The 27688-nt window shown below is 44.5% G+C and overlaps 1 protein-coding gene across 4 annotated transcripts in view; it reads right to left on the bottom strand.

The window, feature by feature from the left end:
* LOC110494215 (arf-GAP with GTPase, ANK repeat and PH domain-containing protein 1) overlaps positions 1 to 26988 on the bottom strand; it is a 53629-nt gene extending 26641 nt beyond the window's left edge. For 2 of the 4 annotated variants that reach the window (XM_021569054.2, XM_021569055.2), the window contains exon 1: positions 26544 to 26988. In XM_021569054.2, coding sequence (XP_021424729.2) covers positions 26544 to 26706 — 163 coding nt within the window. In that variant the 5' untranslated portion in view covers positions 26707 to 26988. Of the gene's footprint in view, positions 1 to 7093; positions 10185 to 26543 lie in introns of those variants that run through there. The other 2 variants (XM_021569051.2, XM_021569053.2) reach the window with 1 other exon arrangement.
* Between the last annotated feature and the right edge of the window lie 700 nt (positions 26989 to 27688).

The following is a 27688-nucleotide window of genomic DNA, read 5'->3' as shown; positions in this document are numbered from 1 at the left end:
CAAACACATCCTGTGGCGTACTGCATTAACATCGAATAGCCCCCGTGATATGCAACTTTTCAGGGAAGTTAGGAACCAATATACACAGGCAGTTAGGAAAGTAAACGATAGCTTTTTCAAACAGAAATTTACATCCTGAGGCACAAACTCCAAAAAGTTCTGGGACACTATAGTCCATGGAGAATAAGAGCACCTCATCCCAGCTGCCCACTGCACTTAGGCTAGGAAACACTGTCACCACCAATAAATCCACGATAATTGAGAATTTTAATAAGCATTTCTCTACGGCTGGCCAAGCTTTCCACCTGGCTACCCCTACCCAGGTCAACAACCCTGCACCCCCCACAGGAACTTGCCCAAGCTTCCCCCATTTCTCCTTCACCCAAATCCAGATAGCTGATGTTCTGAAAGCGCTGCAAAATCTGGACCACTACAAATCAGCCGGGCTAGACAATCTGGACCCTCTCTTTCTAAATGTATCTGCCGAAATTGTTGCAACCCCTATTACTAGCCTGTTCAACCTCTCTTTCGTATCGTCTGAGATCCCCAAAGATTGGAAAGCTGCAGCAGTCATCCCCTTCTTCAAAGGGGAGACTCTCTAAACCTATATCTATCCTACCCTGCCTTTCTAAGGTCTTCAAAAGCCAAGTTAACAAACAGATAACCGACCATTTCGAATTCCACCATACCTTCTCCGCTATACAATCTGGCTTCCGAGCTGGTCATGGGTGCACCTCAACCACGCTCAAGGTCCTAAATGATATCATAACCGCGATCGATAAGAGACATTACTGTGCAGCTGTATTCATCGACCTGGCCAAGGCTTTCGACTCTGTCAATCACCACATTCTTATCGGGCAGACTTAACAGCCTTGGTTTCTCAAATGACTGCCTCGCCTGGTTCACCAACTACTTCTCAGATAGAGTTCAGTGTGTCAAATCGGAGGGCCTGTTGTCCGGACCTCTGGCAGTCTCCCCAGGTGCCACAGGGTTCAATTCTCAGGCTGACTCTTTTCTCTGTATACATCAATGATGTCGCTCTTGCTGCTGGTGATTCCCTGATCCACCTCTACGCAGACGACATTCTATATACTTCTTGCCCTCTTTGGACACTGTGCTAACTAACCTCCAGACGAGCTTCAATGCCATTCAACTCTCCTTGCGTGGCCTCCAACTGCTCTTAAATGCAAGTTAAACTAAATGCATGCTATTCAACTGATCGTTGCCTGCACCTACCCCCCCGTCCAGCATCACTACTCTGGACGGTTCCAACTTAGAATATGTGGACAACTACAAATACCTAGGTGTCTGGTATATATCTCCTTCCAGACTCACAACTAAGCATCTCCAATCCTACCAATCCTTGACTTCAGCGATGTCATTTACAAAATAGCCTCCAACACTCTACTTAGCAAATTAGATACAGTCTATCACAGTGCCATCCTTTTTGTCACCAAAGCCTCATATACTACCCACCACTGCGACCTGAATGCTCTCGTTGGCTGGCACTCGCTACATATTCATCGCCAAACCCCACTGGCTCCAGGTCATCTATAAGTCTTTGCTAGGTAAAGCCCCGCCTTATCTCAGCTCACTGGTCACCATAGCAGCACCCACCCGTAGCACGCACTCCAGCAGGTATATTTCCCTGGTCACCCCCAAAGCCAATTCCTCTTTTGGCAGCCTCTCCTTCCAGTTCTCTGCTGCCAATGACTGGAACAAACTGCAAAAATCACTGAAGCTGGAGACTTATCTCCCTCACTAACTTTAGCACCAGCTGTCAGAGCAGCTCACTGCACCTGTACATAGGCCATCTGTAAATAGCCCATCCAACTACCTCATCCCAATACTGTTATTTATTTATTTGGCTCCTTTGCACCCCAGTATCTCTACTTGCACATTCATTTGCTGCACATCTATCACTCCAGTGTTTAATTGCTATATTGTTTCACCACTATGGCCTATTTATTGCCTTACCTGACTTATCCTACCTCATTTTCATACACTGTATATAGACTTTTTCTATTGTATTATTGACTGTATGTTTGTTTATTCCATGTGTAACTCTGTGTTGCTGTTTGTGTCACACTGCTTTGCTTTATCTTGTCCAGGTCGCAGTTGTAAATGAGAACTTGTTCTCAACTAGCCTACCTGGTTAAATAAAGGTGAAAAAAAGGGGAAAAAAAGATTAGACTACCAACAGGATATTCAAACCTGTAATATCTTAAGCTTCACAGAGTCGTGGCTGAAGACACTATCAACATACAGCTGGCTGGTTATACGCTGTACCAGCAGGATAGAACAGCAGCGTCTGGTAAACCTAGGGGCGGTGGACTATGTATTTTTGTAAATAACAGCTGGTGCACTGGAGCAATTGCTTAATGTTCGCCTGGGGTAGAGTATCTCATGAAAAGCTGTAGATTACACTAAATACCTAGAGAGTTTTCATCTGTATTTTTCATAGTTGTTTACATACCACCACAGACTGAGGCTGGCACTAAGACAGCATTGAATGAGCTGTATTCTGCCATAAGGAAACAAGAAAACGCTCACCTAGAGGCGGTGCTCCCAGTAGCTGGGGACTTTAATGCAGGGAAACTTAAATCTGTTTTACCAAATTTCTATCAGCATGTTAAATGTGCAAACAGAGGGGAAGATTGTTTTTTTTATTATAAAAAAAAAATCTGGACCACCTTTACTCCACACACAGAGACACATACAAAGCTCTCCCTAGCCCTCCATTTGGCAAATCTGACCATAATGCTATCCTCCTGATTACAAGCAAAAATGTAAAAAGTAAGCCCCAGTGACTCGATCAATAAAAAAATGGTCAGATGAAGCTGATGCTAAGCTATAGGAATGTTTTGCTAGCACAGACTGGAATATGTTCCCGGGATTCCTCCAATGGCATTGAGGAGTACACTACATCAGTCATTGGCTCCATCAAACACACATCGATGACGTCGTCCCGACAGTGACCGTACGTACCCCAACTAGAAGCCATGGATTACAGGCAACATCTGCACTGAGCTAAAGGCTAGAGCTGCCACTTTCAAGGAGCGGGACTCTAACCTGGAAGCTTATAAGAAATCCTGCTATGCCCTCCGACGAACCATCAAACAGGCAAAGCATCATTACAAGACTAAGATCGAATCATACTACACCGGCGCTGACGTCGGATGTGGCAGGGCTTGCAAACCATTACAGACTACAAAGGGAAGCACAGTCGAGAGCTGCCCAGTGACACGAGCCTACCAGACGAGCTAAACTACTTCTATGCTCGCTTCAAGGCAAATAACACTGAAACATGAGAGCGCCAGCTGTTCAGGAAGACTGTGTGATCACGCACTCCGCAGCCGATGTGAGTAAGACATTTAAACAGGTCAACATTCATAAGGCCGCGTGGCCAGACAGATTACCAGGACGTGTACTGTGAGCATGCGCTGACCAACTGGCAAGTGTCTTCACTGACAATTTCAACCTCTCCCTGTCTGTAATACCAACATGTTTTAAGCTGACCACCATCGTGCCTGTTCCCAGGAACACTAAGGTAACCTGCCTGAATGACTATCGACCCATAGCACTCACGTCTGTAGCCATCAAGTGCTTCAAAAGGCTGGTTATGGCTCACATCAACACAATTATCCCAGAAATCCTAGACCCACTCCAATTTGCATACCGCTCCAACAGATGATGCAATCTCTATTGCACTCCACACTGCCCTTTTCCATCTGGACAAAGGAACACAAACTCATCAAAAAAATAAACGTCCTCTCACTGTCAACTGCATTCATTTTCAGCAAACTTAACATGTGTAAATATTTATATGAACATAAGATTCAACAACTGAGACATAAACTGAACAAGTTCCACAGACATGTGACTAACAGAAATGGAATAATGTGTCCCTGAACAAAGGGGGGGGTCAAAATCAAAAGTAACAGTCAGTATCTGGTGTGGCCACCAGCTGCATTAAGTACTGCAGTGCATCGCCTCCTCATGGACTGCACCAGATTTGCCAGTTCTTGCTCTGAGATGTTACCCCGCTCCTCCACCAAGGCACCTGCAACATCCCAGACTTTTTGGGGGGGAATGGCCCTAGCCTTCACCCTCCGATCCAACAGGTCCCAGACATGCTCAATGGGATAGAGATCTGGGCTCTTCGATGGCCATGGCAGAACACTGACATTCCTGTCTTTAAGAAATCACACACAGAACGAGCAGTATGGCTGGTGGCATTGTCATGCTGGAGGGTCATGTCAGGATGAGCCTGCAGGAAGGGTACCACGTGAGGGAGGAAGATGTATTCCCTGTAACGCACAGCATTGAGATTGCCTGCAATGATAAGCTCAGTCCAATGATGCTGTGACACACCGCCCCAGACCATGACAGACCCTCCACCTCCAAATCGATCCTGCTCCAGAGTACATGCCTCGGTGTAACGCTCATTCCTTCGACGATAAATGTCAATCCGTCCATCACCCCTGGTGAGACAAAACCGCGACCCATCAGTGAAGAGCACTTTTTGCCAGTCCTGTCTGGTCCAGCGATGGTGGGTTTGTGCCCATAGGCGCCGTTGTTGCCGGTGATGTCTGGTGAGTACCGGTCTTACAACAGGCCTACAAGCCATAATTTGCAAATAAATTCATTAAAAATCCTACAATGTGATTTTCTGGATTTTTTTTCTCATTTTGTCTGTCATAGTTGAAGTGTACCTATGATGAAAATTACAGGCCTCTCTCATCTTTTTAAGTGGGAGAACTTGCACAATTGGTGGCTGACTAAATACTTTTTTGCCCCACTGTACATACGGACACAGTGAGGCGACTTGGAACCTGAACCAAGACAGGTGGGCCTTTTCTTCACCAGACTTGATTTCACGCTGACATGTCACCCAGGTAAAAAATACATCATAGCCCTGTCCTGTCCTGTCTCAACGATTCGGGAGATGTTCCTGTCTTTAGTGCACCCATAACTCTGCCCTCTCGAGTTGTAGCCCCCGTGCTCTGGGACGTAGACATCCTTCCCCGTTCCGTGCCTCAGCATCCCTGCTCTTATCTGTCCATTGATTTTGCACTGATCTCCCCTCTTCTGATGGTTTTACCACCATTTTTGTGATAGTGGACAGATTATCTAAATCATGCCATTTAATCCCTCTCTCTGGTCTCCCTACCACTATCCAGGTCACTGAGGCAGTGTTCCAGCAGGTCTTCCAGCACTGTGGCCTTCCAGAGGATATAATCTCCGATCGTGGCCCCCTATTCACATCATGTGTATGGAAGGCCTTCATTCCTGAGGAGCCATTATCAGGACCGGCAGGGGGAGCGGCCCCGATTCCTTCTCTGGGCTGAATATGCCCAGAATTCATTGCGACACTCCTCCACCGGGCTGACTTCCTTCCAGTGTGTTCTGGGTTACCAGCCAGCCCTGGCTCCGTGGACTCCGAGCCAGACCTTTGCTCCTGCGGTGGACGAGTGGATCAGGTGCGCAGAAGTGGTATGGAACGATTCCCATGTGAGACTCCAGCACGCCGTACGCTGTCAGAAAGAGCAGGCAGATTGCCACCGCAGAGAGGCGCCACCCTGGTGATCGCGTCGGACTCTCCACCAGGAACCTTCCACTCCGCCTGCCCTGTAAGAAGTCCTCGGTTTGTGGGGCTGTTCAAGGTCCTCTGGATGGTCAATGAGGTAATTTACAGATTACAACTCCCCACTCACTACTGAATCTCACCATCTTTTCAGGTTTTCCTCCTCAGGGCCTGTGGTTCCTGGTCCTCTGGCTGATGCAGTCCCCCACGACACCCCTCCGCCTCCCTTAGACATCGAGGGGAGCCCTTTTGATTTGATTGATTTGCCTATGCAGTCAGATCCCTCCTGGACTCCCGATGTCGTGGGGGTGTCCTCCAGTACCTGGTGGACAGAGGGGTACGTTCTAAAGGAGCAGTGTCGGGTTCCGTTGGACGACATCCTAGATCCCAACATCATCCAAGATATCCACCTTCGCCATCCGGACCGGCCAGCTCCTCGCCCTCGGAGCCGCCCCCCTGGCCGGTGTCGTCCTGCGGGGGGCGGGGGGTGGGGGTTCTGTTACGTCTACTGCCACTCTCCTGCTCTGGCGCTCGACGCCACCGGTCTACTAACCACCAGTCCTGGCAACCCATCTTTACGCACACCTGCGTCCTATCATCAGTCACACCTGGACTTCATTATTTACCATTTATCTAGCACACTGTTTTGTCAGTCATCAGGTAGTATTGTTTGTATTTCCATGTCAGACGCTTCTCTTGTTTTGTATCGTTCCATGTCCATTATCATTAAACTCACTAACTGCACCTGCTTCCTGACTCCGTGTCTACGTTACAGCAACAAGATGTGGAAAAAGTCAAGGGGTCTGAATACTTTCTGAATGCACTGTATGTTCTTGGTAATAAAGATGTACAATAACACTCTCACCCCTGACAAAGAACACCTCAATAACCTTTTTTAGAGTATATGCTGTGTATGCTGGTCCAGCATGGTCTAGTTGGTTAAGCTGGTCTGCAAAAGCACGCCCATCATGCTCTATTGCGGTTAGATTTTTTTCAATTGTTTGTTTCTATATCTATGTTTTTGCATTACATTGATTGTTTAATTAATTTAGATTTTTCTACACAAATTACACATTTTTCTAAACTTTTCTAAAAACACAACCAAGGTTGGTCACCAGGAAAAACACAACCAAGGTTGGTCACCAGGAAAAACACAACCAAGGTTGGTCACCAGCAAAAACACAACCACGGTTGGTCACCAGCAAAAAACACAAAGAAGATTGGTCACCAGCCTATGCTGGACTATGCTGTTTTTTTCAGAAGGGTAGCCCAAGGCTATATACTGTACTGTGGAATAGCACAGCAATCGACATCACTCTAGTTGGGAGAAGGGTATGGGGTTTAAATCTTATATTAACCAATGTTACAGGCAAAAATAAATGTAAATCATTGGAGTAAGATGGTAGCCTGCCGCATCCAGTAGTGAAAAATCTGAAATGAAATGGAAAATGCAGCTAGACCTGGTTGGGGTGAACTATGGGGAGGTGGATGTGGGCGATTTCTTACCTTCCTCCTCACTAGAACCCCTCTGTATGGGTGTGTAAATAAGGGGCGTTGTGTTGGAGCTGGGAGGCGCAGGCGTACTCTTTGTGAAGATCCCACTGATGAACTTGAGCATCTTGCGGTCGCGGGCGCGCTGGGTGGTTCCCCCCTGACCCTGGCCCTTGCCATCCTTCCCCTTCTTCAGGTCCTCAGAAAGAGAGTGCAGGTCACTGTTGTCCAGGGTACGGCTCTTGCCCTTCCTTGCCGGCTTGGACACCTGGGTGGTGGGTTGAGCTGGCAGGGAGGTGGAGCCTGTCTTCAGCCTGTCCCCTTGGGGGCTTTCCCTTGTCACCACGGCTGTAAACCCTCCCCCCACTGGGACCCCCTGGTGAAGGAGGGTGGTCCTGCCGTCACTGTCTGCCCAGGACGCTCGGTAAGGCCCTAGGGCGGCCGCAGCACCTATCATAGGCGACCGATCCCCTATACGGTTGTCTTTGCGGTCCAGACTCTTGGCAGATGGAGGCATACTCTGATCGGCTTCCCTCAACTCCCGCCGGCTTACAGCCCCCCCCCCGGCATGTGACCTCATCAGGACCTCGGGTCGATGGGTAAACCTGGGAGGGACAGTGATGGGCACGCTGACTCGGCAGAGGGTGCTGCTTGGGTCGCCCATCCCCTCCTCGCCCCTTGGAAACAGCATGGGTGGCTCCCTGTAGAGTTCGGTTTTAGGACGGGTTCCCTCTCTCCTCAGCCCTGCCTCTGAGGGGACACCTGCAAGCCCCTTCACTTGGTCTTTCATGTTCTTCAGTAAGAGGGGAGACTCCTTGCTCTTAATCCCCAATGTGATATCTTTCGAGGAGCCTGGCCCACAACTCTCTTTCTCCCTCATCTCAGGCTTCCCCCGCTCCTGAACAGGCCCCCCAAAGCTAATGTCCTCCTGCTCATCTTCCTCCATTTCTGTGTCCCCCTCTCCCTCCCCCACGGCACACGAATGTCCTCCCTCATCCTCAGTGGTCCTGCTCAGCTCTTCATCCTGCTCATACCCAGGGCCCCCCACACCTCCTCTCCCTAGGGAAAGGGCCAGCTGTGGCTGGGGCCCGGTGGCCCTTCCATCACCCCCTACCGCCTCGACCTTGACCAGGGTGAGGGAGATGAGGTAGGTGGTGCGCCTTGGTAGGGTGCCTGTTTGGCTCATAGGGGCGGCAGGCTGGCAGACAAGGAGGTAGACCAACCTCAGAGCAGCGGCAGAGCCCTCACTCTGACCCAGACAGAACCGCAGGGAACAGGCATGGCAACCCACAGCTGGAGGCTTCACCAGAGAGACAACAGTCAGACCAGAAAACAGTCAGAAGGTACTGTCAAACTAACTGGCGTAGGGATACGTCTGATGTGGGAGAATGGTAACTTTGTCAAGAGGTGGTAGGAGCTACCTGGAATTAGCGGAGCATACTTAACAAGGCTGAGTTACTTAAATCTAGAGTGTACTTTATTTTAATCCTTCCTGTAATCCCCTTGTCACCTTCTCTTTGCTGATCACTGGTCTCCTCCACAGGTTCATTCACAATCCTCTCTTTCTTTTCCCCTTTCTCTCTCCATATGAAAGATTAATTCTACAGCCCGATGCCAGGGATCTGAGATTGCTTTCCTCGATCTTGATGTTTGAGACTGGGTAGTCTGGAATTATGCAAGAGTCAACAAATGAGCCTGGTCCATTTTTACAACAAGACTGTACTACGTAGTTCCCCACTCCACAAAATCACACAAGGTGAAATGCCTCAAGTCAGTCTTCAGCCTGTAAGCTTCTCTTCAGATAATTTCTTCACTCCCAGGGAAGGATATTCATTGTATGCTTCAGAATCTTCATATCCCCATTACATTTGATTGGTTGACAAAAAAAAAAAAAAAAAAAAAAAAAAAAAATATGTAGCACCGTCACAGACACCAAAGGGTATGTATTGTGGTAAAGACAAACCAGACAGCACAGTAAACAACAGCTTAAGCAGACCTAGCAGAGAAAAACAGGTTTGAATGTAAATAAGAGAACAAACATCCATATGGAAATCATTCACGTGTTGCAAAGCATGTGGTGGTGAGAGTCTACTTCCGACTGCATGTGAGGCAAAGACACACTAATGTCATGCATGAATCACGTATGCACATTGTGCGGATCAATGAAAGGCAGGCTGCAAACATCTGTTGTAATTCCCACAGTAAAGAGAAGCAGAAATGGTGGTCAGATAGGCAGAACGCAGTCACTGTTCCACTGCCTGTAACGCTCTTCTGTACAGTTGGTTCCTTCGCGCCCTTCAGTCACTGCATCCTCTCCTCTGAGTGTCTTAGGCAATTAGCAAGTCAATAAAATGTGTCTGTGAGGCAGAGAGCAAGCCCACCGGCTCAGCTTAGCCCCTCTTCTCATCAGAGCCACTGTGCCTGCTAGCCTCTCCGATAGCCCGTCGCTACCACAGCTCCAGCCCCAGCTCCAGCTCCAGGCAGGCAGGCAGACAGACAGACAGACTGAGTGGTAGGGTGAGGGTGATGCGTCCAGTGAGAGATGCCTGTTCTCGGTCAAGCACTCACGTTCTGTGGCTCATGTCGGATCAGACAAAACCAAGACAAAAACCTCTGCCTCCTCCTACCCATCACTTGCTCGCTCTCTCTCTCTCTCTCTCGCTCTGTTCTTCTTAAGGCAATCTCCTTGGCAGTTCCCACTCTCCCTCTCTCTCGCTCTTCTTCTCTCCCCCTCCCCTTCAGGAAAGAGGGAGCAAGCGATGATGCAATGGAGGAAGAAAGGTGATGAAAAAATCCAGACGTCATACTGATGAATGAAAGGAGAGAGCGAAGGAGGAAAGAGAGAGAGAGAGAGAGAGGAGGAACGGATAAAAATTAACACGAGTGTGAGGGGGAGGGTATAACCGTGAAATTAAATAAGGTGGTTTGAAAACAAACTGAATGGGTGATGATAAATCTTGGGGCACAGAAAAGGGAGGGGATGTGAGGATGAGAGAGGGGATCCGAACAGAAAGGAGGGTAGCTAAAGGTGGAAGAGAGGAGAGGAATGCAGGAGAGAAGGGAAGGAAAAAAAGGAGCTGGAAAAAGGTAGACGACAAGAGAGGGAAGGCTCTATCTACCCTCTCCCCTTTCTCTCTCCTTGGCAGTCACAATAGCTCCATCTCCCTCCAGAACGGCTCCCCTCACCCCCCTTTTAAAATCGGCAAGGATTGGGGTAGCAACAGCTTATTCACCACCTCCCTCCTTCCACCTCCCTCATCTCTCATGCTAAGCTGCTGATACCGTGTCGGTCTCTGTGTGTGTGTGTATTTTTTGGTTTCACTATCCTTGTGGAGACCATAAGTCCTCACAAGGAGAGTAAAACAAAGACAAATTTGACAAGCTGGGACATTTTGCTACTCCCCATATGGAAAAATACTATTTTAGGCTTAGGGGTTAGGTTTACAATTAGGGTTAGAATTAGGTCCCCACAATGATAGTAAAACAAACATGTGTATTTGTGTGTCATTGACATTGAATGAGGAAAGGTTATGCTCCTTTCATCATTAGTTCATTATTTACTAACACAATAAAGAGAAACCATGGGTCCAATATTAGAAACTAACACGTTATCATAATTATCCCAATAACGTTTGTACCATGTTTTCTGCTGCTACCATGTTGTGTTGCTACCATGTTGTTGTCATGTTGCTGCCATGCTATGTTATTGACTTATAGGTCTCTCTTTATGTAGTGTTGAGGTGTCGCTCTTGTCGTGATCTGTGTTTTGTCCCATTGTTGTTGTTGTTGTAATTCCAGCCCCCGTCCCCACAGGAGGCCTTTTGGTAGGCCATCATTGTAAATAAGAATTTGTTCATAATTGACTTGCCTAGTTAAATAAATAAAAATACAAAATGTAACCCATAATATACTCGCATGACTTAATGATACATGCCACGTGATTTTCAGCATGTGTACTGTATGAGTGTGTAAATGTATGTGGCTGTATGTTGTGTGTGCTCACAGTGGGGGTGGGGCTTCATTGTGTGTATAGGTATGTGTTTCCCACCTGTGTCTCTTGTTTAATTGGCTGAAATCTGTGAAGGAAGAACACCCACAGAGTATGATGAATCATGTCCCCTCTAAACTGAAATTATAACGTGTAACTTACTGTGATATACACAGACAGTTGCTTATAGATACATACACACTATCTGCTCCTTAGAGATGATTTACACTGACTACCCACACATCCAACCTTTACACACAAACTCTCACACACAAACGCTGCTGTTCTATTATATACTATTTATGCCACTGCATGACCATGTAGCTACCCACTTTATATTTGTAAATACAATGTAATACAGTCCATTTTTACAATGCATACTATCTCTTATTACTTATTTTACTTGACTGACTTTTTCAGGGCTCTAAAGTGCCCACATGCGACAAAATGTTTTGCTGTTGGACCTGTACTTTTATTTTGGAAGCACAGACTGATAAATTGTTTACGAATCATAACCAACTTTCCCTCAGAACTGTTCTGAAGTTTTCTGTCAGCTAAGTAATGGCATTAGCTGGCGAGAACAGCAACAATGAAATGCGGTGGAATTTAAGCTTTCTTTAACAAAATGTTTGTTTTTATTAAATGAGCAACCACAACCAGGAGATGAGGACAATGTTAAAGATGGTGTTACCAATCCACTTACTCAGAAAGAAAAGAGCTACATGTTTGGAGAGGGATTGGCCCAATTATGTACTATTAGATTTTAATTTTATTTATGAGAGGTATTGCCATGTCGAATGCACCGAGCTGTCCGTCTAAACTACTGGCACACAGCTCGGACACCCATGCATACCCCACAAGACATGCCACAAGAGGTCTCTTCACAGTCCACAAGTCCAAAACAGACTATGGGAGGCACACAGTACTACATAGAGCCATGACTACATGGAGCTCTATTCCACATCAAGTAACTGACGCAAGCAGTAGAATTACATTTTAAAAATGTTTTTAAAAAATATGATAACAAAAAAAACACCTTATGGAACAACGGGGACTGTGAAGCAACACAAACATTGGCACAGAACATGCATACACACACACTGATTTAGTACTATAGATATGTGGTAGTGGTGGAGTAGGGGCCTGAGGGCACACAGTGTGTTGTGAAATCTGTGAATGTATTGTAATGTTTTAAAATTGTATAAGCTGCCTTAATTTTGCTGGACCCCAGGAAGAGTAGTTGCTGCTTTGGAAGAAGCTAATGGGGATCCATAATTAATACAAATACTCTTAAGGAGCCTAACGTTAGGGTCACGTCTACTCCCGCTCCCGGGCACACGACGTCGCCAGTCTAGTAACCCATCATTACGCACACCTGCGCCTCATCATTAGGCACATCTGGACTTCATTTCTTCCCTGATTACTCTCCCTTAATCTTGCACTCTGTTATCACCCATCAGGCAGTATTGTTTCCATGTTCATGTTCAGACACTACGCTTGTTTGTTTATTCACTTTACGTTCGTTCTTATTAAACTCACCAACTGCACCTGCTTCCTGACTCCCTGTGTCTTCGTTACAGAATAATGCCTCACAAATTGGAAGCTGCAGCCAACCAAGACATCTCCCAGATGGTCGGCGAACAGGGAGACCTACTTCGCCAACACCACACCTTCTTCAACATCTAGATCTTCCTCAAGCGGCATCCTCCAACGAGCAGAGGATCCTATATCATGAGTCGACCCAGTGCCCCCACAACCAAGAGGTCCAAGGTTTCCACGGTTATTTCCCTGCTGACCGGGCGGGCATTGGAGTGGGCTACGGCCGTCTGGGGAGGCGAGGAGAAGCTGGGTTCCTATGATAGTCCTCTGAATAGAGCAAAGAACCTATTTGATCATCCACTGGTACACCCTCACCTTCTGTACAGTGTCAGCATCCAGCGGATTACATGAGCTGGCACTCTGCACCTTATTCAGAAAAGGATTGCGTGAAGAGGTCCAGACTGACTTTGCATGCCTAGACGACACCCTCTCATTGGACACACATCGCGATGGCCATCCGTCTGGATAACCTCCTTCAGGATGGTCGGCACCCCCATCGACTCTCCCTCCTTCATTGACAGTTCTGAGTCAGAGCCTGAACCCATGGAGGTAGGGGCCACACGCCTCCCCGCAGCCGAGTGATGCTGTTGGAGACAGCTGGGACTCTGTCCCTATTACGGTCAGTAGGGACACCAGCTTCAACGGTGTCCGCTACATCCCAACCTGGGAGCCACTAGAGCAGAGGTATGAATATGAATAATTCCATCATCATAATCACTCTCCACCAAACCCTTTTTAGTACCAATATCACTAGCTGGCTGTCCCTCGTGTTGTTTCTACAGCTCTAGTGGACTCTGGTGCCACAGGGAATTTTATTGATAAGGCCCTTGACTCCTCCCTGAAAATAACATCATACCTGCACTCCTCTCATTTCCGTTCAAGCGCTGGATAACAAACCACTGGGATCTGCAACTATCACAGCACCCCTCACCATCACCGTGGGACCTCTGCACCAAGAAAGCCTTCCCCTCCTCCTCCTCCTCATCATCATCATCCAGGCACCCGTACACAAAGTCATACTTGGCCTCGCGTGGCTCCAAAACCACGACCCCACCACCTCTTATTCGAGGGTGTAGATCACTGACTGACTGGGCACACCGCCATTTGTCTGGTATGCATTTTTGTAAATAACAACTGGTGCACGATATCTCATGAAGTCTCGAGCTATTGCTTGCCTGAGGTAGAGTATCTCATGATAAACTGTAGACCACACTACCTACCTAGAGAGTTTATCTGTATTTCTCATAGCTGTTTACATACCACCAGTCAGAGGCTAGCACTAAGACAGCATTGAATGAGCTGTATACCGCCATAAGCAAACAAGAAAACGCTCACCTGGAGGTGGCACTGCTAATAGCCGGGGACTTTAATGCAGGGAAACTTAAAATCGGTCTACCAAATTTCATGTTAAATGCGCAACAAGAGGGGAAAAAAAACAACAAAAAAAAAAACTCTGGACCACCTTTACTCCACACACAGAGATGGATTCAAAGCTCTCCATCTTGCAAATCTGACCATAATTATATCCTGATTCCTGCTTACAAACAGAAATTAAAGCAGGAAGCACCAGTGACAAGATCAATAAAAAAAAGAAGCAGATGCTAAGCTACAAGACTGTTTTGCTAGCACAGACTGGAATATGTTCCGGGATTCCTCCGATGGAATTGAGTAGCTTCATCAATAAGTGCATCGATGGCATCGTCCCCACAGTGACCGTAGGTACATACCCCAACCAGAAGCCATGGATTACAGGCAACATCCGCACTAGCTAAAGGCTAGAGCTGCCGCTTTCAAGGAGCGGGACTCTAACCCAAAGAAATTCTGCTATGCCCTCCGACAAACCATCAAACAGACAAAGTTTCAATACAGGACTAAGATCGAATCGTACTACACCGGCTCTGACCAACTGGCAAGTGTCTTCACTGACATTTTCAACCTCTCCCTGTTCGAGTCCTTAATACCAACATGTTTTAAGCTGACCACCATAGTGCGTGTGCCCAAGAACACTAAAGGTAACCTGTCTAAACGACTACCGACTCGTAGCACTCATGTCTGTAGCCATGAAGTGCTTCGAATGGCTGGTCATGGCTCACATCAACACCATTATCCCAGAAATTCTAGACCCATTTCAATTTGCATACCGCCCCAACAGATGATGCAATCTCTATTGCACTCCACACTGCCCTTTTCCACCTCGACAAAAAGAACAACTATGTGAGAGTGCTATTCATTGACTACAGCTCAGCGTTCAACACCATAGTGCCCTCAAAGCTCATCAATATGGTAAGGACCCTGGAACTAAACACCTCCCTCTGCAAATGGATCCTGGACTTCCTGACGGGCCACCCCAGGTGGTAAGGGTAGGTAACAATGCATCCTCCACGCTGATCCACAACACAGGGGTGCATGCTCAGTCCCCTCCTGTACTCCCTATTCACTCAGGACTGCACGGGCAGGCACAACTCCAACACCATCATTAAGTTTGCCGATGACGCAACAGTGGTAGGCCTGATCACCAACAACGACAACGACACAGCCTATACGGAGGACGTCAGAGACCTGGCCGTGTGGTGCCAGGACAACAACCTCTCCCTCAACGTGATCAAGACTAAGGATTGTGGACTACAGGAAAAAGAGGACAGAGTACGCCCCCATTCTCATCGACAGGACTGTAGTGGATCAGGTTGAGAGCTTCAAGTTCCTTGGTGTCCACATCACCAACAAATTAACATGGTCCAAGCACACCCCAAGACAGTCATGTAGAGGGCACAACAAAACGTATTGCCCCTCAGGAGACTGAAAAGATTTGGCATGGGTCCCGAGATCCTCAAAAGGTTCTACAGTTGCACCATCGAGAGCATCCTGACTGGTTGCATCACTGCCTGGTATGGCAACTGCTCGGCTTCCGACTGCAAGGCACTACAGAGGGTTGTGCGAACAGCCCAGTACATCACTGGTGCAAAGCTTCCTGCCATCCAGGACCTCTATATCAGGCGGTGTCAGAGGAAGGCCCTAAAGTTGTCAAAGTTGTCAAAGACTCAAGCAACCCTAGTCAGACTGTTCCCTCTGCTACCGCACGGCAAACGGTACCGGAGCGCCAAGTCTAGGTCCAAAAGGCTTCTAAACAGCTTCTACCCCCAAGCCATAAGACTCCGGGAACACCTAATCAAATTGCTACCCAGACTGTTTGCATTGCCCACCCCCCCCCCCCCCTTTACACCACTGCTACACTCAGTTGTTATCATCTATGCATAGTCATTTTAATAACTCTACCTACATGTACATATTACCTCTAACTAACCAGTGCCCCCACACATTGACTGTGTACCAGTACCCCCCTGTATATAGTCTCGCTATTGTTATTTTACTGCTGCTCTTAAATTACTTGTTACTTTTATTTCTTATTTTTATCCATATTTTTTTTAACTGCATTGTTGGTTTGGGGCTCGTAAGTAAGCATTTCATTGTGAGGACTACACCTGTTGTATTCGACGCATGTGACTAATAAAATTTGATTTGATGTTGGAAGACCTGCTTTCTCTTACCCTGTGGTCCACGTCAATTAAGATTATTGTGGTTGCCCTCCAGGCCAACATCTCAGAGGTTTACCAGGATCTCCCGGAGGTTTTCGCCAAGACCCACTCCATCGGTCTCCCTCATTGCCCCCTGGGACTGTGCCATCGACTTGCTTACAGACTCTGCGCAGCTGCATCTACCCCCTGTCGGTGGCTGAAACCAAGACCATGGAGGAGTTCATCCAGGAGGCTCTCCAACAGGGTTTCATCTGCCCATCCACCTCCCCTGCATCGGCAGGTTTCTTCTTTGTGGCCAAGAAGGAAGGGGGGTCACATCCGTGTATTGACTACAGAGTCAATGCCATCAGGTTCCAGGTTCAAAGAACATCAAAGCTGATGCCCTGTCCTGTCTCCACGATTCGGGAGAGGTTCCTGTTCTGAGTGCGTCCATCACACTGCCCTCCAGAATCGCTGCCCCTGTGCTTTGGGACATAGACGTGGATATCCGCCAGGCTCTGGAGAGGGAACCCGTGCCTGCTACCTGTCCTCCGGTGCGCTCCTACGTTCTCACGGAGGTGGAAAAAGTCAAGGGGTGTGAATACTTTGAAGGGATTGTTTATACATACAGTACCAGTCAAAAGATTGGACACATCTATTCATCTATTCAAGGGTTTTTCTTTATTTTTACTATATTGTAGAATAATAGTGAAGATATAAAAACTATGAAATAATACAAATGGAATCATGTAGTAACCAAAAAGTGTTAAATCAAAATATATTTTATATTCTAGCCACCCTTTGCCGTGATGACAGCTTAGCACTCTTGGCATTCTCTCAACCAGATTTGCCTGGAACGCTTTTCCGACAGTCTTGAAGGAGTTCCCACATATGCTGAGCACTTGTTGGCTGCTTTTCCTTCACTCAGCGTTCCAACTCATCCAACAAACAAATGATACTGCCACTAAGACCAAACCAGATGTGATGGCATATCGCTGCAGAATGCTATGGTAGCCATGCAGGTTGTGTGCCTTGAATTCTAAATAAATCATAGACAGTGTCACAAGCAAGCACCTCCTCCATGCATCACGGTGGGAACCACACATGCAGAGATCATCTGTTCACCTAATCTGCGTCTCACAAAGACACAGCGGTTGGAACCAAAAATCTCAAATTTGGACTCATCAGACCAGAATTCCAGATTTCCACCGGTCTAATGTCCATTGCGCATGTTACTTGGCCCAAGCAGGTCTCATCTTATTGGTGTCCTTTAGTAGTGGTTTCTTTGCAGCAATTCGACCATGAAGGCCTGATTCACAACAGTTGATGCTGAGATGTGTCTGTTACTTGAAATCTGTGAAGCATTTATCTGGGCTGCAATTTCTGAGGCTGATAACTCTAATGAACTGATGCATTCCAGGTGACTACTTCATGAAGCTGGTTGAGAGAATGCCAAGAGTGTGCAAATCTGTCATCAAGGCAAAGGGTGGCTACTTTGAAGAATCTCAAATATATTTTGATTTGTTTAACACTTTTTTGGTTACTACATGATTCCATGTGTTATTTCATAGTTTTGATGTCTTCACTACTATTCTACAATGTAGAAAATAGTAAAAAATAAAGACAAACCCTGGAATGAGGAGACAAACAATCCAAACATTCCACTGAGGGGTGATGAAGCCATTGTTGTCATTCTTCTTTTATGCTGTTGTGACATTTATCAAGTCAACCACCAAGAAAGAGTGCATTCCCTTACCACTGGGGACCACGGCCCTGTGCATTCCAACACACCACCTGCATAACTAAAATGCTGCTCTGGAGAGCCACACCACCACTCTCCTTTTGCTAATCTGATAGTTGACACATGTTCTGCATTCTGGTGTAATCACCAGCATCAGACTACATTCATTTTGGCCTGAGGTGTGACCTCTTTCTTACAGGGACACATTTATATTTCTCCAGTTCTGGAAGGGAGGCTAGGCCCGGCTGTGTGACAAGGGCATTATGTGATCCTTCCATAGAGGAATTAAATCAACATTTAGCCTCCCCGGCCACATCGTAATGACGATTAACATCCTCCTGCCATGAAGGGTGTGGGCGGTGTGTGTGTGTGTATGCAATGTTAAGTAGACAGGGGGATGGGTGGGACTTAGGAGACCCCTACGCAGGCAATCAGAAATTGGGCACACACACATACAAAACTAATGACACTTGACTCTTCCGCAATGCAAATGAAATAATGGAAAACAAATAAATGAGTGTGTAGAAATTATGTGCATACACACCTTACACACAGACACTGCAGAATGAAACACACACACACAGAGGGAGAGGGTGAGTGGGTTCAGAAATCGAATCAGAGCTCTTGAGAGAAGATCCGGGGTGTTTCAAATTGTCCTAATTGCCTCGTAACTGCAAAATATGAGATCTGCAATAACACAAAGAAAGAAACTAGACGAGGCTGACAAGTCTGCATCTGAATGATTATGACTGGAGATTAGGATATCATTTAACTGCCACACCAGTAGAGAGAAGCCAGGTGGTGTGTTGCAGTGAGTTCGGTCTCGGTCTTGGTCTCTTCCTCTGTGTCTCATAGAGATGCTATTGAAGATGAATAGTGTCTCCTAACGAGGAGTGATACCTGCTGTGAGGAAAGGCTAAATGACAACACAAGGTGGAGGGACAGAAGAGATGAGATAGGATAGACGTAAGACAGGGGGCGGGAGAGCATTTTTGAGGTGCTTGATTTAGGTTAAGTCCAGGGAGTGTACATGAGGAGACACTGTAAAAGTGTGTGATAAAATAAACATTGTGGGAGTAAGGCGAATTTTGAATTGTAAATTAAGTAGAGTACAGGGGAGGGAGGAAGCTGTACCAATACATACTCTGCCTGTCTCCTTGAGGCAGGAAGTGGCTTTGCAGAGAGACAGAGGAAATAGGGCCAACGATGACGAATTCTCGCTGCCATGAAAACGTCTCAAGGGGCACGCTATCTGTAACCACAACTTGCATAAATGCACAATCAACCTGATTGCTCATTATATTATATTATTAGTTCAGGGCATGGAGGTTTGTTTGACGTTAGATTCAGATACAATATTTGAATAGTAAATCCAACAACATCCTCTACCACATTTACAGCCTTACAGTTAGTAGAATTAAAGTAAACACGGGACTGGTACAGTTGAAGTCGGAAGTTTGTATTCACCTTAGCCACATACATTTAAACTCAGTTTCACAATTCCTGACATTTAATCCTAGTAAAAATTCCCTGTCTTAGGTGTCATCTTAGGTGGCACTTTATTTTAAGAATGTGAAATGTCAGAATAATAGTAGAGAGAATTATTTATTTCATCACATTCCCAGTCTGTCAGAAGTTTACATACACTCAATTAGTATTTGCTAGCATTGCCTTTAAATTGTTTAACTTGGGTCAAACGTTTTGGGTAGCCTTCGACTAGCTTCCCACAATAAGTTTGTGTAACGGAGTCAGGTTTGTAGGCATCCTAGCTCGTACACACTTTTTCAGTTCTGCCCACAAATTTTCTATAGGATTGAGGTCAGGGCTTCGTGATGGCCACTCCAATACCTTGACTTTGTTGTCCTTAAGCCATTTTGCCACAACTTTGGAAGTATGCATGGGGCCATTGTCTATTTGGAAGACCCATTTGCGACCAAGCTTTAATTTCCTGACTGATGTCTTGAGATGTTGCTTCAATATATCCACATAATTGTCCTCCCTCATGGTGCCATCTATTTTGTGAAGTGCACCAGTCCCTCCTGCAGCAAAGCACCCCGACAACATGATGCTGCCACCACTGTGCTTCACGGTTGGGATGGTGTCTTCAGCTTGCAAGCCTCCCCCTTTTTCCTCCAAACATAACGATGGTCATTATGGCCAAACAGTTATATTTTTGTTTCATCAGACCAGAGGACATTTCTCCAAAAAGTACAATCTTTGTCCCCATGTGCAGTTGTATGGCGGTGGCTATTTGCAAAGGGTGGCTATTTGAAGAATCTCAAATATATTTTGATTTGTTTAACACTTGTTTGGTTACAACATGATTCCATATGTGTTATTTCATAGTGTTGATGTCTTAACTATTACTCTATAATGTAGATAATAGTAAAAAAAATACAGTAAAACCCCCAGTAGGTGTTCTAAAACTTTTGACCGGTAGAGTGTGTGTGTGTGTGTGTGTGTATATATATATATATATATATATAACAGAATTAGTCAGGAGCCCGTAAAACAGCGCCATCTTTCATAACCTACAGCATTGCGGTATGTATCGTCCAATCGCAGAGCAGATACAAATCACGAGGTCTGTTAGCGAACACACGATGTCAATTGATAGCTGCTGTATCATCCAATCACAGAGCAGATACAGGTCATGTGATCTGCTAACACACCACCCTATCCCACCTGGACAAGATAAATACCTACAGTTGAAGTCAGAAGTTTACATACACTTAAGTTGGAGTCATTACAACTCGTTTTTCAACCATTCCACAAATTTCTTGTTTACAAACTATAGTTTTGGCAAGTCGGTTAGGACATCTACTTTGTGCATGACACAAGTTATTTTTCCAACAATTGCTAAGACAGATGATTTCACTAATAATTCACTGTATCACAATTCCAGTGGGTCAGAAGTTTACATGCACTAAGTTGACTGTGTCTTTAAACAGCTTGGAAATTCCAGAAAATGATGACATGGCTTGAGAAGCTTCTGATAGGCTAATTGACATAATTTGAGTCAATTGGAGGTGTACCTGTGGATGTATTTCAAGGCCTACCTTCAAACTCAGTGCCTCTTTACTTGACATCATTGGAAAATCTAAAGAAATCAGCCAAGACCTCAGAAAAAAAAATGTAGACCTCCACAAGTCTGGTTCATCCTTGGGAGCAATTTCCAAATGCCTGAAGGTACCACATTCATCTGTACAAACAATAGTACGCAAGTATAAACACCATGGGCCATGCAGCTGTCATACTGCTCAGGAAGGAGACGCGCTCTGTCTCCTAGAGATGAACGTACTTTGGTGCGAAAAGTGCAAATCAACCCCAGAACAACAGCAAAGGACCTTGTGAAGATGCTGGAGGAAACAGGTACAAAAGTATCAATATCCACAGTAAAATGAGTCCTATATCGACATAACCTGAAAGGCCGCTCAGCAAGGAAGAAGCCACGGCTTCAAAACCACCATAAAAAAGCCAGACTATGGTTTGCAACTGCACATGGGTCAAAGATTGTACTTTTTGGAGAAATGTCCTCTGGTCTGATGAAACAAAAATAGAACTGTTTGGCCATAATGTTTGGAGGAAAAAGGGGGAGGCTTGCAAGCCGAAGAACACCACCCCAACTGTGAAGCACGGGGGTGGCAGCATCATGTTGTGGGGGTGATTTGCTGCAGGAGGGACTGGTGCACTTCACAAAATAGATGGCACCATGAGGGAGGACAATTATGTGGATATATTGAAGCAACATCTCAAGACATCAGTCAGGAAATTAAAGCTTGGTCACAAATGGGTCTTCCAAATGGACAATGACCCCACGCATACTAAGTTGTGGCAAAATGGCTTAAGGACAACAAAGTCAAGGTATTGGAGTGCCCATCACAAAGCCCTGACCTCAATCCTATAGAAAATTTGTGGGCAGAACTGAAAAAGCGTGTGCAAGCAAGGATGTCTACAAACCTGATTCAGTTACAACAGCTCTGTCAGGAGGAATGGGCCAAAATTCATCCAACTTATTGTGGGAAGCAAGTTTGCAGACGACATAATAGTAGTATGCCTGATTACCATCAATGACGGGACAGCCAAGAGAGAGGAGATGAGGGCCCTCGCGGAGTGCTGCCAGAAAATTAACCTCTCCCTCAACAAAACAAAAGAGATGTTTGTGGACTTCAGGAGACAGCAGAGGGAGCACTCCCACATCCACAGGACCGCAGTGGAGAAGGTGAAAAGCTTCAAGTTCCTCGGCGTACACATCACTGACAATCTGAAATGGTCTACACACACACAGACAGCGTGGTGAAGAAGGCACAACAGCGCCTCTTCAACCTCAGGAGGCTGAAGAAATTTGTCTTGGCCCCTAAGACCCTCACAAACTTTTAAAGATGCACAATTGAGAGCATCCTGTCAGGCTGCATCACCGCCTGGTATGGCAACTGCACCGCCCACAACCGGAGGCCTCTCCAGAGGGTGGTACGGTCTGCCCAATGGATCACAGGGGACACACTGCCTGCCATCCAGGACACCTACAGTACCCAATGTCACAGGAAGGCTAAAAGGATAATCAAGGGGGGGATAAATAAGTAAATAATGGTTACTTCTCAGAAAGTATTGAGCTTTTAAAAGGAGTAAAACAATGGCCATTGAAATGCTAGCTATTTAAAATGTATCAAACAAGATAATCAATGGGTTAGAAATCCAGGGGATAAAAACAAAAAATGTCAATGTATGCTGATGACTCTAGTCTGCGATCAGGATCCCTGCACAGTCTCATTGAAGATCTTGATCACTTTTCTAGCCTCTCTGGATTAAAATCTAATTATGACAAGTGTACCATATTACCTATTGGATTGTTTAAAAAAAAATAGTGTTTACACTACCTTGTAGTTTACCAATAAAATGGGCAAGTATGTGAATACTTGGTATTCAAATCTCAAAAAATATAATTTAACTTACCACAATCAATTTCAATAGAAAGTTAACAAAAATAGATAAGATTCTACAACCATGGAGAGGTAAATACTTGTCTATTTATGGAAAAATCACATTGATTAACTTTTTGTTCCTATCACAGTTTACTTACTTACTAATGGCACTGCCTACTCCAGACGACTTTAAAACGACAAAATTAAATGTGTCTATTTATATAATGACTGAGTTTGGGGGGCAAAAATGATTCAATATTATAGCTTTAAACCTCTCACTAAAAGCTTCACACATACATACAGTGCCTTGCGAAAGTATTCGGCCCCCTTGAACTTTGCGACCTTTTGACACATTTCAGGCTTCAAACATAAAGATATAAAACTGTATTTTTTTGTGAAGAATCAACAACAAGTGGGACACAATCATGAAGTGGAACGACATTTATTGGATATTTCAAACTTTTTTAACAAATCAAAAACTGAAAAATTGGGCGTGCAAAATTATTCAGCCCCCTTAAGTTAATACTTTGTAGCGCCACCTTTTGCTGCGATTACAGCTGTAAGTCGCTTGGGGTATGTCTCTATCAGTTTTGCACATCGAGAGACTGAAATGTTTTCCCATTCCTCCTTGCAAAACAGCTCGAGCTCAGTGAGGTTGAATGGAGAGCATTTGTGAACAGCAGTTTTCAGTTCTTTCCACAGATTCTCGATTGGATTCAGGTCTGGACTTTGACTTGGCCATTCTAACACCTGGATATGTTTATTTTTGAACCATTCCATTGTAGATTTTGCTTTATGTTTTGGATCATTGTCTTGTTGGAAGACAAATCTCCGTCCCAGTCTCAGGTCTTTTGCAGACTCCATCAGGTTTTCTTCCAGAATGGTCTTGTATTTGGCTCCATCCATCTTCCCATCAATTTTAACCATCTTCCCTGTCCCTGCTGAAGAAAAGCAGGCCCAAACCATGATGCTGCCACCACCATGTTTGACAGTGGGGATGGTGTGTTCAGCTGTGTTGCTTTTACGCCAAACATAACGTTTTGCATTGTTGCCAAAAAGTTCAATTTTGGTTTCATCTGACCAGAGCACCTTCTTCCACATGTTTGGTGTGTCTCCCAGGTGGCTTGTGGCAAACTTTAAACAACACTTTTTATGGATATCTTTAAGAAATGGCTTTCTTCTTGCCACTCTTCCATAAAGGCCAGATTTGTGCAATATACGACTGATTGTTGTCCTATGGATCTCTGCAGTTCATCCAGAGTGATCATGGGCCTCTTGGCTGCATCTCTGATCAGTCTTCTCCTTGTATGAGCTGAAAGTTTAGAGGGACGGCCAGGTCTTGGTAGATTTGCAATGGTCTGATACTCCTTCCATTTCAATATTATCGCTTGCACAGTGCTCCTTGGGATGTTTAAAGCTTGGGAAATCTTTTTGTATCCAAATCCGGCTTTAAACTTCTTCACAACAGTATCTCGGACCTGCCTGGTGTGTTCCTTGTTCTTCCTGATGCTCTCTGCGCTTTTAACGGACCTCTGAGACTATCACAGTGCAGGTGCATTTATACGGAGACTTGATTACACACAGGTGGATTGTATTTATCATCATTAGTCATTTAGGTCAACATTGGATCATTCAGAGATCCTCACTGAACTTCTGGAGAGAGTTTGCTGCACTGAAAGTAAAGGGGCTGAATAATTTTGCACGCCCAATTTTTCAGTTTTTGATTTGTTAAAAAAAGTTTGAAATATCCAATAAATGTCGTTCCATTTCATGATTGTGTCCCACTTGTTGTTGATTATTCACAAAAAAATACAGTTTTATATCTTTATGTTTGAAGCCTTAAATGTGGCAAAAGGTCGCAAAGTTCAAGGGGGCCGAATACTTTCACAAGGCACTGTAAGTTAAACTTAAACCCAAAATGGTTCTCCAGTAGATTATTAAGAAAGGCTCATCCTTTGTTAAACAAATTGCCTTTATACAGATTACAACTTCTCATTTCTGACTAATTGAAAATGAAATGTTGTTTAAAGTATTGCCTTTTCTTAAAAAAGTCATACAAAGCTGGTTACAATTTCAGTTTCATCCCCCAGAAAAGATACAACAAATATTACAACAACATATGTTATGGTTAAAACTCAAATATACTGATTAATTTTCAAAAATCTTTTATGGATTTTTTTATTGTATTATATTTATTAATAATATTATGAATATTTACTTATTTTCCACCATAGTTTGCAAATAAATTCATTAAAAATCCTACAATGTGATTTTCTGGATTTTCTTCTCATTTTGTCTATTATAGTTGAAGTGTACCTATGATGAAAATTACAGGCCTATCTCATCGTTTTAAGTGGGAGAACTTGCACAATTGGTGGCTGACTAAATACACATTTTACATACAGTGGGGCAAAAAAGTATGTAAAATTAGATTTGATACCTTTTTATACTTGTCAGAAATGTCCAGATCAACTAGTCCAGGTTTCTCCGATCAAATAGCCTAACCTAAATGGCACTAAATAAAATAGACAATATGGAATGGACAATCACAACTGTTGTGTAGGATGTTCACCCCATTGTCATGATCAGTTGTTGAAAGTTGATCATAGCGACAAAGAAAATCCTTCTGCATTTCCCGCTGTGTAAACACATTGCAAATAGGCTCACGATAACTCCTGATAAAGTTGGGTAAATTATATTCAGAACTTAAATAACCAAATTGATTAGTCACAGGAATTAAGACTAATAAAGCCAATGCAATGGCCTGTTTTACAAATGGAGGGCCAACAACACAGATGAGCATTGATAAAATTCCATTGTGGCAGACATGGTAGGCTATACCCAAGTATGCACGAGCCAACGTCTTTTTTTGGTCCTGTCCGGATATCGTTTCTTGGTGTTTATAGACAACATAACATTGACGGGCATTCATAAAATTCAATTTCAGACAACACTGTGGGCTACAACACTGTGGGCTACACCTCAGTAAGCATGTACTGGTGCCTACACCTTTTGGACGTCTTTTTTTTTTTTGCAGTTCCGTACCGGCCTTGATTTCCACAGACATTGGTTTTTGTTCCGGTCCGGACCAAATCTGAACCAATCATAGACGTCTATTTTTGGTTCAGATTTTGTCCGGTCTGACCAGCCTTGATTCGGCCCAAACATAGACATCTACAAATGACTTATTTTCAACTTTTATTCAGAACCGAAAATGTACCCGATTTCAACATCTGGAAAATACGTACTTTCAACGTCCGGAAAATATGCCTTTTCAACATCCTGAAAAATAAGTATTTTAAACATACGGAAAATAGATTTTCACATTTCAATCTGAACCTAAATTGAACTTGTCTTTTCAGACGTTTAAGTTATGTTTTAGAAGTCATTTCAAGTAATTTTGCTTAGTGGGACTATTCTAGTTTTGCTGGGTGTGCAGGACGTTCTCCAATGCTGAAGGGGGACCCGAGTGAAAAAGTTTGGGAACACTTGGACTAGGCTAAAGGAACATATATAGCCTATCAAGTTGCCAGCACTTTGAAATTACGTTTTAAAGTGGTGTATTTTAATTACAGGTAGGCTATCATTTGATTTTAATGAAAATGCGTCCACTATTTGTCGGTTGTCAGGACAACTCCTTGCATGATAAACTGGGTTGGGAGCCAATGGCAGGCCATGGGGCTAGGCCTATTGAATTGCTTACCTTGGATGCTGTGAAGGTGAACGTTTAAACCAGAGCGAAGCTGTAGGTCGTCGACGCTCTCCAACTGCTTAAAAAGTTTGGCAAAGTTGTTTTTCACAATTTCATAGCGCCGTACCTCGGTCCGAATTGCATTGGAAAGCGCTAACTTGTTGCTGCCGTTCATAATGACACCTGTCTCTGGTGATTACATGCGCGAGATTGACATTCGTTATCCATCTGCGCGCACTTCTCCAAACAGTTCAACCAAAGCTAATCGAACCTATGTATTCAGTTTAATAAGAGATTCTGTCTGCAAAGTAGCCTACATCATCAATCAAAATTACTTTATTCATTTGAGCAAATTTCTTGTTCCGTTTGTGCCTTACAACGACTACTTCCTTGTTTTAAAGAGCTGCAAGAAGAATGCTGATGAGTCGGACTCGTTTTGTCCTCTGAAAAAATATGACACCTCATGGAGACAGTGTTTCCCACTGGGCACAGACGTCAGTCCAACGTCTAATTTTGATGTACATTTGGTTGAGTTGTGAAATAAATAAAAAATCACTATGTCATTGGACTTAAATGTCTTTATGTTGATGACTTTTTGCCAATCCAATCTGTTTTCCACGTTGATTCAACGTCATCACTTATTTTGGGGGGTTTAAATTACGTGGAAACAACTTTGATTCAACCAGTCTTTTCACAGTGTGGTGTGTGTATGTGGCTTTGTAGCAATACAAGTGAAGTACATCCTACATTTATTTGGACATTGAAGCAAAAACGTTTAATTTGTCTCAATACTCCAGAATTATTGATTTGAGATCGAATGTTTTAAATTAGGCGAAAGTACATAATGTCACCTTATATTTGAGGGTATTTTCATACATATCCGATTCACTGTTTAGAAACTAATGCGCTTTATATACTGTATCTAGTCCACCAATTTGAAGGTGTTATAGATAATTATACAAATTCACTATTCCTATCACGCAATGATTACATCGAGCATGTGACTACAAACTTCTTGGATGCATTTGGCAAGAAAAGTATGTGAACCCTTTGGAATTACCTGGATTTCTGCATAAATTAGTCATACAATTTGATCTGATCATCTTAGTCACAACAATAGACAAACACAGTGTGCTTAAACTAATAACACACACATT

This window comes from Oncorhynchus mykiss, chromosome 17 (assembly GCF_013265735.2).
Source record: "Oncorhynchus mykiss isolate Arlee chromosome 17, USDA_OmykA_1.1, whole genome shotgun sequence".
Classification (NCBI taxonomy): domain Eukaryota; kingdom Metazoa; phylum Chordata; class Actinopteri; order Salmoniformes; family Salmonidae; genus Oncorhynchus; species Oncorhynchus mykiss.
Note: the sequence above shows the minus strand (reverse complement) of the source record. Positions and strands in the feature narration are given on the sequence as shown.